The 14,706-nt window shown below is 36.6% G+C and overlaps 2 protein-coding genes across 2 annotated transcripts; both read left to right on the forward strand.

Annotated features, from left to right (window-relative positions):
- Positions 1-39: 39 nt before the first annotated feature.
- Positions 40-11,440, forward strand: LOC135937210 (glycine receptor subunit alpha-2-like). The gene is made up of 10 exons (XM_065480312.1): positions 40-155; positions 2,251-2,325; positions 4,049-4,203; positions 4,301-4,368; positions 6,757-6,983; positions 7,059-7,141; positions 8,303-8,434; positions 8,488-8,717; positions 9,976-10,170; positions 10,781-11,440. The coding sequence occupies exons 2-10, from the start codon at positions 2,258-2,260 to the stop codon at positions 11,018-11,020; spliced, it is 1,398 nt and encodes a 465-aa protein (XP_065336384.1). The 5' UTR covers positions 40-155; positions 2,251-2,257; the 3' UTR covers positions 11,021-11,440.
- Positions 11,441-11,833: 393 nt separating this feature from the next.
- LOC135935853 (serine/threonine-protein phosphatase alpha-2 isoform-like) lies at positions 11,834-14,395 on the forward strand. The gene is made up of 5 exons (XM_065478421.1): positions 11,834-12,026; positions 12,132-12,263; positions 12,332-12,562; positions 13,155-13,627; positions 13,784-14,395. The coding sequence occupies exons 1-5, from the start codon at positions 11,963-11,965 to the stop codon at positions 13,871-13,873; spliced, it is 990 nt and encodes a 329-aa protein (XP_065334493.1). The 5' UTR covers positions 11,834-11,962; the 3' UTR covers positions 13,874-14,395.
- Positions 14,396-14,706: the final 311 nt, after the last annotated feature.

The following is a 14,706-nucleotide window of genomic DNA, read 5'->3' on the forward strand; positions in this document are numbered from 1 at the left end:
TAAATATGCTAGAGAGCGGGCAGATGCGGCCGGATTTTCCGCAGGCGCGCTGTTCCGCTCCTCGGAGAAGGGGGAAACGATCCTCTCGTTCAGAACATCGCTGACAAGCCACCGGGATACACGCAATTTGCATCTTTACTAAATCTGACTCAAAGGTAGGCACGACTTCAATAATTGAATTTCCCTAAAGGGGATTTTTTTAAATATATTTTTGCTGAAATTCAAGGAAATTAAAAAAATTAATTTTTTATACATTAAAAGTGGCTTTTTATAAAAGGTCAGAAAAAATTATCCAGCCACACACTTTAATGGGTTGTAATAGTATAATTTAGTGTTAAGTCAATTAAAATCTTTCAATTAATCTGGAGAACAAAGCTTCAAGTCAAAAATACTTTAATATTCCTTGATGTAGTTTAAAGGAATATATAAAATAGGTATTTTAGTATTTAATTTTCTAGAAAAACTCTTTAAAAGTATCATAACATACTTTTGATTAAATTCATTTAATAGTAAATGCTTTTTTTATTTATTTAAAACTTTACATTCTATATTATTTAAATTACATTTTTATAAAAAAATAAACATTAAATACAAATTTCATATTCATATTTCATATATACATTATTTTAATATTGATTTTTTTTGTAGCGCTAAAAAATGATTATAAATTTACCTGTGTTTAAACAGAGTAAATTATAATTAGACATAATATTGGTAAGTCAGCAATTAATGGACATATTATGATCAAAATGTAACATAATTTAATCGCAAGCAATCAAATTGGAAATCTACCTAAAATTATCTTTCAAGCGTGAAAACTCTAAAAATTAGGTTTCGACGTTTTGATTACTGACGAAACTGTTGAATTCACGTGTAGATTCTCCCAGGATGTGAACCACCTACGGTGGTGGAAATATTTTGAATCGCCGGCAATTTTAGAAACTCTTTGACATTTTAAGAAAATGGCTTGATTTTAAATTACAGTTTTTGCTACAAATGGCTGAAATTTTGTTTGTAGACGCTTTTCAGGTACAAAAATCGTTCTTACAAGCTTTGCTAGATTTTAATATATTGTAATATTTCTACCTCAGGACCAAAAAATTAAATTAATTCAAAATTTTCAAATTAAACAAATCAAAAATATTTTATGCCATTTTTTCACGAGGTTAAAAATATGCTAAATGGCCTGGCAGTATAGTCAGAAATTTTTAAAACTTTTCACTCATGCTACGTAATTTGGCAATTTGCTATTCGATTCAGGGTTTGCCAATTTTGCAATGCACCACTTGTTTTTTTTTAGCAAAAATCCAGCTGTAAAAACCCACCAATTTTGGCGTTTTCCGCATTATTATAAATTTAACCAGAGAAGACATATTTCGCGCTAAAATAGTCAGAAATTACGAATATAAGTGTTTGACAGTTTTTTTTTGTGAAACTGATTTTGTAAAATTCCTATTTTTGGTTATTCTTCATGAGAATGGTTTCGGAAAAAAGCTTTAAAAGTCGCACTGTTGTGACACTCTTTGGCCTGTTACTGACCTTAGAGGCGCCATGAATATACGGTGGTTGGTTACGGTGCTATTTGTCAGCCTGGGCGCCTTGTCATGGCGCCCCTAAGGTCCGTAGCAGGCCAGAACGTTGTACAACACGCACAAAATACCAGTTTTTGGAATGTTGTGGGTTTTACCGGAAAATGCTGGTTTTCGCGAACCCTGGATGGATTTCTCATATTAAATCCTAAAAGGATTTTAATCGTTCGGGCCTCGCAAACTACATCTAATATAAAATTTCTCTTATCTCGTTAGGTACTCTAAGATTTCAATAATTTGCCCATAAAAACCAAAAGATCAAATCAAATTATAAGAGTTTCCTTGTATAAGCATATCAAAGTCAAAAGCTAATTTGCCGTGGTTTTATATATTCGTCGGGCCTGAAGGTGTCAAACTAACGAGGCAATTTTGCCGATATTGATTGATTTTTGTGCTGTGTGTAAAAATGAGAAGTAGCTGATGTGACGACCTTTCTTCTCTCCACCCACACCGCAAGCACGGGGTCCTCAAGTTCCCTCCTTTCGCTATGCGATGTATTTTGTATGGGCCGTCGACAACTTGTGCCTCCTTCCAACCCCCATTTCACCCCCTCGTACACAGTCCACTCCCTGGCATGCTTTCGCCGAGAAGGAATAAAAAAAAATATCGCAGCCGCCGCCGCCGCGCACTGATGTGAATGTTTCTCTTTCTTTGACTTCAGGATCAAAATGGCTCAACTGCGGATCAGCATTTTTCTTACTTTTCTACATTTTGGACATACATTTTCATCAGTCGGGTGAGTCCATCTGCTTTTTTCATTGCGGCCGGGTTGCTAAAGTGCATCAAAACTTCTTCATTTGCGCGGATTATGCAAAGTGGAAATGGATAAAGCAGACACAAAAGTTTAGTAAAAGCTTCTCGATTTTTTTTCTTGTGTGCATTATTTGCGATTATTATTCGATTGTTTTTCTCGCACAAAACACAACTTCCCTTTTTAACCAAGTATTTTAGAGAATAATGTGAATTGTGTGAACTATTAATGTGAAAATGACAAGTTTTTATTGTTATTTGCCTGCAGTCTCAGCTGAATAAAGGCAGTAATGAGCAAAAAATAGAAATAAGAGAAAAATATTTATAACAATCAATATATCACAGTCAAAAACATTTTAATACAAAACATGAAAACTATATTTTGTGCTTTTTTATGACTCATATTCAGGAAAAGTCCCTTAAAATTGATAGATTTAATGATATGACTTGGAAAAACAGAAGTTTCCGGTGAAACGAATGAATATCGTGATCGAATGACGTTATATAAGACTTCAGAAAAAGTTTTTGGAAAGCTGCTTTGCGTCTAGACTGTTAACAGAATATTTTCTCAAAATTTTAAGTTTTGTATATGGCAAATAAGAAACCATTTTTTGCAAAATATTTAATTTCTGCAGATAATTGTAATCCAATCTGGGACAAAGAATATCTAGAAAAGCAGCGTGGGTCACATGTGCGATAAAATTTGTTCCCACTGCGCAGATCCAAGATGGCGTCTGAGTGTGAAAAACAAAAGCTCTCTTTGGATTCCTGTACGAGTGTCGAGAGTTTGTTTTTACGATCCAAAATACACAATTAGTTCAAGTAATGCAAATTATGTCACAATATTGATGAAAACTTGCTTCTTTTCGCGCATTTTCACGTGACCGTTTATTCGCGCCATACTCCACCGGACGCCATATCTGCGCGTCGCACGAATCTGGCCCCCGCTGTAGAAAAGCTTTAAAAGTGGACAATAACTGTTTTGGCAGCAATTAATTGGCTAAAATCAAATTCAATAAACACCGCAGCTATTAAATACGATCTCGGCATCGATTAAATGCTGATATTTTGATCATAAAAAATATGGCTTATTTTTGTCCATTTTCTAATTTTCATTTTTATTTCGATAATACACGTGAGGTGTAAACTAATTTATTTAAAATTGTTCAAGTCAGTCCCCAAGTTAGGAGGAAGGTACACCGTTGTAACCCAGGTAGCAGCAAGGGTCTAACAAATCTGCAATTTTTTGCTTTACAAAATTAATTTGAGCATCCTTGCAATATGAAATGTGTTTCTGCGGCATTCAATATTTTTCTTTCCCCCATAACGAGAAATTAAAGACAAAATTTCGTCTTCAGTACAGACACCAATCAATTTCACTATTAATTTACTCCAGTTGAAACAATTTTGCTGTATACGAGACACTCATAATGCAGTTCACACTCATCACGAAACAGGAGTGAAAATCCCATTTGTTTATTGAATTGAGCGCAATTCAAGAATTTCTTTCAGCACGTTCAATGGGGGGATCACACTTACGAGTGGTATATATATGGCCAAATTAATGAGGCCTCGCGAGATTTCAATCGCGCACAGAAGGAAAAAAAATGGAGTCGGGGTGGTGTGATCAAAAGGAAACAAAACTAATGAGCGCGGCTCGATCGTCGTCTTATATGCTGTGTATGTTATTTTCATGCATTTATTTATAGTCTGGACGCTTCGGAAATGCCGACCATGGGCACGAGCGAGGAGCCCACCCCCGCCCCTGCCGCCCCCAGGAGAAGAGAAAAGCCAATTACGCTAGAGGATATTTTGCCTGATGACCCGATGCTGTACGATAAGATGGCTCCGCCGAAAGTGGAAGGCGAGTGTTTGTTTGTTTGCATGGCGAACACGACTTCTTGCTTTATTCTATTATTGTCTCTGCTTTGATCAAGACTTTTTGTTCTTTTCTCTTGCAGATCACCCCACCATCGTTCGATTTCACGTCACCGTCATGAGTCTCGACTCTATTGACGAAAGCTCCATGGTAAGTTTTTCTTTTCTGAAGTTGAATCGAATTGACAGATTTTTTTTGAGTTTTTGCTACAATATTTGTCAAAGCTTGATCTAAAATTGTTGTTTCTTAGCGGTTTTAATTTTTTTGGGAGGCAGAGAGTTGAATACATTTTTGGTAACATTTTATTTTTGTTCATTGCGGGAAGTGACATGATGGATTTAATCGAAATCTTAAAAGCGTCGGAAATTTGATTTTCAGGAAGAAAATTTTGATTAAGTTTCGAAGTCTTGCTAGAAAAGTTTATATTTATCATATCAAATTATAGATTTTAGTCTGCATTTCAGCAATTTAGTCAATTTTTTTTTTATAAAATAAACAGACGATAAGTTTGAAGACGCATTTTTTCACTCAGAATTAAATTATCGTAGTCATGATGTTTATTTTATCAGATTATTTATAATTGTCTACACTTACAGAACCTCAATACTTGTGCATACGATATAAAAATTCAGTTATAAGCATACCCCGGTAAAATAAATTTTGCTTTGATGACAAATGCTAATAAAAATTAGATACATTATATATAATAGCTTTAAGAAATAGGTAAATTGCCATGTTTGCAGAAGTTTATTAACAATGTAATAATTTTACAAGGTTAGCAGCCTTTTTAATTTTTAAAAATTTGAAAGCACAATATTTAAACCTTTTTTACACGCGCCTTTATAATTATTTTCATCAGCGGGGACCAGATGTGCGATAAAATTGGTTCCTACTGCGCAGATTCAAGATGGCGTCTGAATGTGGGAAACAAAACGCTCTCTTTGGATTGCCGTACGAGTATCAAGAGTTTTTTTTACGATCCAAAAGACACAATTAGTACAAGTAACGCAAATTATGTCACAATATTTACGAAAGCTTGGTTCTTTTCGCGAATTTTCACGTGACCGTTTTTTCGCGCCATACTCCACCGGACGCCATATCTGCGCATCGCACTAATCTGACCCCCGCTAATTTTCTTAACTTATATTTTTCATTTATTAATTGATACATTCAATACAATTTATTTTATTTTCCGGTACCGTTTAAAATGTATATTTAGAAGTCTTAACAATAATTGTGATAAATTAATTTAAGAATTATGTGACTCTCGCTTATATTCTTCCTATGTATTTTTAACAAAGACTGCAAATCTCTTCTTATTCGTCATTCATATAGTCACTTAAAATTGAGCAGTCCAGGTCAACCCATTCGTTCCGACTCACGTGTGTTTGTAAATAAATTTTAGAACCGCGGGGAAAAACTTTTCCGCAGTGCAACAAACACAACGGCGCGGTGATTCCACATCCGCACTACTTCCGCACCCCACGAGAGATTCTCGAAATCCCGCCGCTGCACGGTGTGCTCCAGATTGAGCCGCGCTCGGGCGTTTTGCGAAAATTTAAATGCAAATTTATGCAATACTTCAGAGAGTTGTAATAACAACCTTGGCTCAACAAATGCAATTAACCTGGTGCTCTCGGTGCGCATTCCACGCCGGCAGCAAGTGCATTATGAATGTGACAGAGAGCAGATAGACGCGTTCTCTTTTCGTGCCGTCTAAATAATGAAAAGAGTCCGCACTCGCTGCAAAATAATTCAGCCAACTGGAGCATTACATTCGTCCAACGCGTATTATTCTCTGTGTTCTGTTACAAAGAGTTCTCGTTCGTAAGTGATATTTCATTAGATTGCAGAAGAAAGGGTTGAAGCAGAATGACTCGCAGTTTTAACTCGAACCTTGAGATTCTTCAAAGGGAGCCAAGGAAATGCAGCAGAGATATTTTTATTAAATAAATTTTCTAGAAGATTTTTTTATGACAATAGAGATGAAGTGACACGGAAAATTTATCGATGTGGAGATTTAATTGGATTCAGGAATTCTTCAATGATGTAATACCAGGGTTCGGTTATTTTGGAATCCGCAAAAATGCACCAATGGTTTTTTCTGCATAAAACCAACTGGAAAAACTCACCAGGTTTCGGGTTTTCGACATTTTTCCGAATTTAACCCCCGATAGGTCACAAAAAAGTGTTAAAATTACGATTATTGTTAGAGTTTTTTGTCTTTTGGTGAATCTAGTGGCATTTTTACTGATTTTTAGAAATCCCTATTATTAATCATCCATCATGTGAATTATATTTAATTTCAATAAAAAGCGCAAAATTGCAGAAAACCCGGTTTTTGCAGTGCAGTGTTTTTTTCCGGAAAAATGCAGGTTTTCGCGAACCCTGTGTAATACCCGTGGAGTATATTAAATTAATTTGACAGTGTTGTGGAGATCCTAAGAATTAAAATGTATATTTTAAATTTAATTTAAGAAATCGTATTTAGAACCATTTTTTTTTTAAATCACGATTCCTTTTTTCAATTTTCTGCAGACATTTGTGGCAGACATATTCTTCGCGCAGAGCTGGCAGGACTACCGGCTGCAGATGCCGGAGAACATGACCGGCGACTACAGACTGCTGCCGGTGCAGTGGCTCAACGACATTTGGCGGCCGGACTCGTTCTTCAAGAACGCCAAGAAGGTCACCTTCCAGGAGATGACCATTCCTAATCACTACGTGTGGATCTACAACGACACCACCATCCTCTACATGGTCAAGTGAGAAAAGCACAATTCTTACCATTCTCATAGAATAGCGTTTTGAAATAATAATCTATTCTGGTGCGGGCGCAGACTCAACTTGCTGCTCTCCTGCGTGATGAACTTTAAGACCTACCCGCACGACACGCAAAGCTGCTCTATGCAGATTGAAAGCTGTAAGTTCAAGTGATACCTTAAATATTATAACTATTTTTAGTTGAAAATAAAATTTATAAATTTTGAAAGCTTGTAATTAAATGTAATTAAAATTTTATTTCTATTTTATTTAAATATAATTTTTATTTTGTTATCAATAATATTTTTATATAACTCTTGAAATTTTACATGATATATTTCTTTTTTTGGAAAAAAATTTAAAGATCATAGGAAATCACGGGTAGCAATAAGGAAATAATAATATTAATTCTTTTTATGTACGTGTCGAGGATATTTATAACTTTAAAACATTATAATTATGATCCATTTATTTCAATTTAATATTTATGATTGAAAATCCCTCAAAAGAAAGTACTTAAAGGCAAATTCTTTAATGTCAGACATTTCTGAGGCATTTATTTTATAAACATACAAAATTATTTTTAATTTTTTGCAAACATTGTCAACACCAAAGCTCGGCTTTCATCAAATTATCAAAATTGTAGAACAAACTTGGCCCGTCATAATGAATTTTACTGATAATGAGGTTTATACTTGCACCCATTTAAAAAAAACTGCAAATATTTAAATAGAAAAAATAAATTTACCTCGATAACAGGATTCGCAAAAACGAGCATTTTTATTGAAGATACAACATTCTCACGATGGATGACCAAATATGTATAGGGATTTTTAAAAAATAAATCAGTAAAGAAGACAATGGTTTCACCAAAAGACCTAAAATTTAAACACTTCAACCTAATTATAAAAAATTTCTGACATTTTTGGCGTGAAATGGAACTTTTCGGGGTTGAATTCGGGAAAAATGTGGAAAAACTATATGTAACGTTTCTTTCCAGCTGTATTTTTGCGCTAAAAACCAGTGGTGCATTTTTGCGAATTTTGCAAAATTGGCGAACCCTGCTCAATAGGCATAATTTGCTTAATCATCACTAAATTAGATAATTTTAACTTGTCAAAATTCATTCTAAATTATCATCCTCTGAAATACTTCAAATTTTTTAGCGTTTTTTTTTTGTAATTTCAGTTCAAAATCACATTTATGTCAAAATTTATTTTTTTCTAGAGGGATTTGAATCCATTTTAGAACCATCAACTCCAATCGAATCATTCAGCAATCAGTCAAAATGAATAAATTCGAATTATTTTTTCTCCAAAAGTATCGCACACAACAGACGACCTGGTGTTTCTGTGGGACCCGCAGATTCCGCTCGTCGTGGACAGAATCGAGTTGCCCCAGCTGGACCTGGTGAACAACGTGACCGGCGACTGCAGCCAGTCATATTCCACCGGTAAGTGCGCCGATTTCTCCAGTTGCTCACCGGCGTAAAGGTCGTTCTTGCAGGGAATTTCACCTGTCTTGAGGTGATTTTCACGCTGAAACGACGCCTCGGCTACTACATCTTCCACACGTACATCCCGACCTGTCTGATCGTCATCATGTCGTGGATCTCGTTCTGGATCAAACCGGAAGCAGTGCCTGCCAGGGTCACCCTGGGTGTCACCTCGCTGCTCACCCTCTCCACGCAGCACGCCAATTCGCAGAAGTCGCTGCCGCCCGTTTCTTACATCAAGGTAATTATTTTTTATTCTTAATTACATTAGTTGTATAGGCCCTTTTAGTGTTCGGAGCCGCCGACAGATGGCTCCACCGTATACTTTAGTGATTAATTTAATTTTAAGGCATTTCCGCTGCGATTTCAGACTCAATCCTGCTGCTGTGCATTCTTCACTTAATATTCTTTCTTTTGACGTGTTGAAAACCAAAATCGGTTAAGCCAATCGCCGTAGATTCGTGAAAAACTATTTTTTGAAACATAAAATCTTTAACAGCGTTTCTACGGCGAATGGCTGGACTGATTTTGGTTTTCAGCACGTCAAAAGAAACCATTTTAAGTGAAGAATGTACAGTGGCAGGATTGAGTCTGAAATCACAGCGAAATTGCCTAAAAATTAAATTTATTGCTTAAGTATACGGTGGCGCCATCTTTCTGTTGGTAGCTTCGAAACATAGGATATAATTTTTATGTTATTTTTTATGCATCCGTCACTTAATGGTAAATTATTTAAGCTATTTTATAAGCTGTGCAACCTTTTTTCTACAAAATTAATAGAAAATGACCAGACGGTGGCATCGACCACTGAACAAGTTCCATATCGGGCTCTAAAGTGTTAATTCTTGCCGTGATTACTGCCTATCGAGACGGATACTCTCGCTCTCATCTGCATTTTCATGGCGTGTGCTCGTGGATATAACCTGTTTCACCGGCGCTGTGTGCGGAATTCTTTCTTGTTGAGCTAAAGTTAGCAGCGGAGTAGATATCGGCGGTGATGGGCGTTTCGAGTGCTTGCTAGGACACATACTCTCTCAAATGCTTAGCTCAGCAGCGCGGCCAAGGAGCCGAGCCATCGAGAGCTCCCTACTTCATCTCATCTCTCCGCCGCGCACAATGCGCCTCGCCAATTATACATTGCGCCAAGAGTCGATTTTATTCCATCCTCCTGCGCAGAAAATAAAACACGAAATATTGACGGGAAATAATCGAACTACTAGATTTTGGAATTTAAATTTTCATTTAATTAAAATTTGAAATTTTAGAACTGGTTAATTAATGAATTATTTCTGTGTTTTAATCTGCAATTTTATTAGGAAATAAGGACAAAATTAAAAAAGCGGTCTGGTGAATTTTTATTTCTCATGACTTATGACCTTTATCAAACCCTTCAGCGGCTCTTGATCCTTATTATTTAATCTTATGAGGGAATATGAATGAGCACTGAGCGTCGCTTTTGAATGAAAATTCTCTCATTAACGCCGTGGTGAAATTCGCAGGCTATCGACGTGTTCATGTCGACGTGCACCATCTTTGTGTTCTTCTCGCTGATGGAGTACGCTTTGATCAACGTGATCCTCGGCGATTTCGTTGACTCCGACCGCTCCATGATCAAGAGCAGCTTTCGCTCCATGACCAAACGCCTCAGCACCAAGTTCAGGCGGTCCAAAAACAAGACCAGGAAGAACAGCTGCGTAAGAAATATTTAATAATTAGGAAAATCCATCGCAAAAATCTTTCCTGCTAATTTCATTTGATTTTTTAACGGTTACAAATTATTATTTAGTCACAGGATATTGGCAATCTTGATTTTTAATCAAAATAAAATCTCTTTAAAGAATTAAAAACTGCAACAAAAGTCAATGCTGATTCAAAATTTAAAATAAGAAATGGAGCTAACAAGAAAGACGAAGGCTAATTTCAATGGTAGGAATACTTTTTTTAGCAAAATTAATTTTTGGCAGGTCGAAGGAGTTGCTTATTGCAAGGAAATTTAATAAATTCTAAATCTTAGCAATCTCCCTACCAAAATGCGATTGATTTCTTACTCGCTTATTGTGATTTTAATCACGCGCTGAACAATTGTTGGGAATTTTAGCAAATAATAATTTATTCGGCTATTCCGCATTGTTGAGTACATCTTCGAAGTTTTATGAACTGTGCAAAATTATTTTCCCAAAACAAATTCACTCAAAACTATTGAATAGTTTATAAAAAACTGTCCCGCCGAGCAGTTCTGCTGTGCATGTTGCATACTAAATTTAATTTTAAGAAATTCCTCAAGCACCACTGACATATTTTCAGATGTCGGATGGTGGTCAGTCAGCCTCGGAGCTGGAGGACGCGGAGGCGGTGGTTGCAGCCACGGCGGCGGCCAACACGGCCAAGTACCGGTTGCGCGCCGACCACCAAACGTGCCGCCGACGCGCCATCTGCGTCGACCGCGTTTCCAGGGTCCTCTTTCCCTTCCTCTTCGGCGTCTTTAATGCAGGCTACTGGATCGTTTACATGTTCGTCTATGTAGATGAAAACCTCACCATTTAAAATACAAAAAATGGTCTTCTTCTAATTTAAAAGTTTAAAAATAATTATCACGTTGTGTGAAAATTAAGATATTTTTTAAGGAGCTGATCAGCGGATGCAGTGTGGGAAAATATAATGCACTTAAAATGAATTGACACACAAATTCCTGGCAAATTCTTGCACCACGGTGGAACAAAACACACGCACAAATGGAACATGTCGCTATATTTAGGGTTGGGTTAGTTTATAATATTAATATATGTGTGTAATATTTAAATTATTAAAATATTAAGTTTGTTTTTTAGTGATATGCACCTAAAAATGTGTACATAGACTATCATTAAATTAAATGCACAAAGACAAACAACCAAATAATTGTATGGCGCATAACATTAAATATATGTAAGTAAGCGTACGTTTAATAAATAAAGCGTATGAAGTGACAGACATAAGTTCACTGTTGTTTATTCCACTTTTTCCGGGTATGGATCAAAAGAATGAGCGTGAAAAAAATGTTAAAATGCTTGTTCTCCCTTAAAAGGGCATGCATTCTCATTAGGGAGTTTTTTTACCGCCGTCTGAACAAGCAGACAGGTTCAGCGCCAAAGAATTCAACGCTGCCAACGTTACAAAAAATCTCCAAAGACTGTTTCTATTATTCAATCACTTTCACGGTATGATGTTATCACGATAAGAAAATGATTTCAAAGGTTGAAATAATTTGATTTTTTGAATCACAAAACGGAGTGATGGTAGCATGTTTTAAATTATGCAATATAATAGTTTAGGTTGGCAACTTTGTTTGTTCCCGCCCCAAGCACCTGTTGAATTCTTACGAATTCCTACATTATTTACCTTCGCAAACTGGCATTAACACTAACATTTCTCTTCCCTTTCGACTAATTTTCCCTAATGTTTGGATTGGTCCTTTCCTAATATAACCCAACTTTCCTATTTAACAAAATGTCTTCAACGGTGGGAAAGCAGCCTTTAAACCTGGACGACTTGATTCAACGCCTCCTCGAAGGTAAAGAATTCGAAAAAATCCATGCATATTAATTTGCAAAACATTCTTACATAATTTCTGCGCAATTTTCACGCATTGTTTGAGTTAATTCATGCACTCTTGCAGTGAGGAAAGTAGCACCAAACACACAGGTGGCCATTTCGGAGTCCGAAATCACCAGCCTCTGCCTGAACGCGAGGGAAATCTTCCTGAAGCAGCCCTCCCTGCTGGAGCTGGAAGCGCCTCTGAAGGTTTGCGGTACGTAAAAACATGTCTTTTCTCGCCCCTCCACGTATGACTGAATTTTCCACTCCTGGCACTGGCAGGTGACATCCACGGACAGTACTATGACCTGTTGAAGCTGTTCGAGTACGGAGGATTTCCTCCGGATGCAAATTATCTCTTCCTTGGGGACTATGTGGACAGAGGAAAGCAGAGTCTGGAGACCATCTGCCTTCTGTTGGCTTACAAAATCAAGTACCCTGAGACCTTCTTCCTGCTCAGGGGCAACCACGAGTGCGCCTCTATCAACCGCATTTACGGCTTCTATGACGAATGTAAGTTAATTTTCAAGCGCCAAATTTCCCCTCAGGGTCTAAATTGGAAATTGTCAATTTTTACTGTAGTTATTGCCACTTAAATAATGACACTAAAACAGTTAAAGAATATTGTGCGCATTTTTTATGTTTTATGTGGTTAGAAATTTTTAAATGAATTTAGAACCAAATTCAGGGATAAAAATTTAGAATATATTTGGCTGCATTTCAGCTGGATTTCATTTGAAAATTATAATCTCATCAGGGCTTCAGAATACAAAATTAAACAAAATATGCCTGCAATGGTAAAAACAGTTTTTTTCATTTTTAACTAGTTTTTTGCAGACAATGTTTGCACCTCAGTTTTTATTTTAATAATTTGCTCATGAATCAATTTTCAGAGTTAATTTTTTGGAAAAATTGCAGCTGCAAATAATGGTAATTTAAGACAAAAAATCTGCACGGTAGAGTTTGAATTTTTCTACTTGAAAAAATACATGCATGAAAATAAAAGTGATTAAATTTTTATGTTCCATACTTTCACCTTTTAATTTTTTTCTCTATGAGAAAAAAGCTCAAAAATTAATGAAACGCTGATCTGTTCTTTTTGCAGGCAAGAGGCGCTTCAGTGTGAAACTCTGGAAGACCTTCACAGACTGCTTCAACTGCCTGCCCTTCGCGGCCATAATCGAGGACAAGATCTTCTGCTGCCACGGCGGCCTGAGTCCAGACCTGACCAACATGAACCAGATCAAGCAGGCAATGCGGCCCTCCGACATCCCCGACAGCGGCTTGCTGTGCGATCTGCTCTGGTCCGACCCAGACAGTGACGTCAGGGGCTGGCAGGAGAACGAACGCGGCGTCAGCTTCACCTTCGGACCGGACGTCGTCAAGAATTTCCTTGAAAAGTTCAATCTGGACCTCATCTGCAGGGCTCACCAGGTGGTGGAGGATGGCTACGAGTTTTTCTCCAAGAGGCAGTTGGTCACCCTCTTCTCTGCTCCAAACTACTGTGGAGAGTTTGATAATGCCGGTGCCATGCTTTCCATTGATGAAACCCTCATGTGCTCTTTCCAAATTCTCAAGGTAAATTTTTTTAGTATTTTAAGATAAAAAAGAGCAAAGAAAACACCGCGTCAATTCTGCAAAGTTTAGTAATTTATTTAAATGAAACATTAATTGCTTATTTTTAGCGCTTTGAGATTCGAGACGGTCTTAATTAAAAATTTCCTCTTTTTTCAGCCTTCAATCAAGCGGAAACAACTGTCAGCTCAGCCAGTGCTGCCACCAATGGGCACACCGGTGAAGCCAGTGAAGGCCAGCCCGCTGTGAACTGTAAATCGAAGCCAAATGATCTAGTTTTAATCCAACCTTGCCATTTAGATTTTGAATCAGATCTCCGCGCGGTTGTAAATATTTTGCTGCTATTCGTAATGCAATCGATTGACTGAAAGGAATTTTGGTGCCTTGTAAATTTAGGATAATACTCACAAAGTGCAACAAATGGTTTCATGGAGATTCAAAGATGATTATTTTTAACAAGCGTAGACCTCAAGAGATGTAATTTTACTCTGCGCTTTTTAACTTTAAACTGCAGCCGACTAAAATGTGCCACACTTAAATCAATTATCTATAGTTTACACTGCTCTTATTATATATAATATTTGCCATGGTCTAGTAGTGTGTAGTATTGATGTTGTAAATAATATTAATTTAGTGCGATTAATCGTACATTTTAAAAAAAGTTATGTTGGGTCAAATAGATTAGCCCTGAATTGAATGTTCTGCAGTACAAAGTGAATGCAATAATTATAATTTGGTTAAATAAAATTTATTCTGTTGGCCTATCTGAAATATTGATTTTTTATTAAATAAATAAATCATTGTTACGCGGCCAGAAAAAGATTAGCATAAAAGTGCCACTTAAAGGATGGTGCGCGCGTCAATAAATTTTACGGTTATAACAATGAAGAATTTTTTCTTGAAATGATCAAAGCAAATGGAAATGGTTGCTATGTCTATGTAATAACTTTCTTATTAATTGTAATTAAGTTGGGTTAAACGATAAACGAAATTCTGGAAATTCTTCTGTCAATCGCGATTCTTATGGGCGCAGCCGTCGCAAGTCCTACTGGTAAGCGGTCTACGCTGCCAACATAACGTAA

Source organism: Cloeon dipterum, chromosome 2 (genome assembly GCF_949628265.1).
Source record: "Cloeon dipterum chromosome 2, ieCloDipt1.1, whole genome shotgun sequence".
NCBI lineage: Eukaryota > Metazoa > Arthropoda > Insecta > Ephemeroptera > Baetidae > Cloeon > Cloeon dipterum.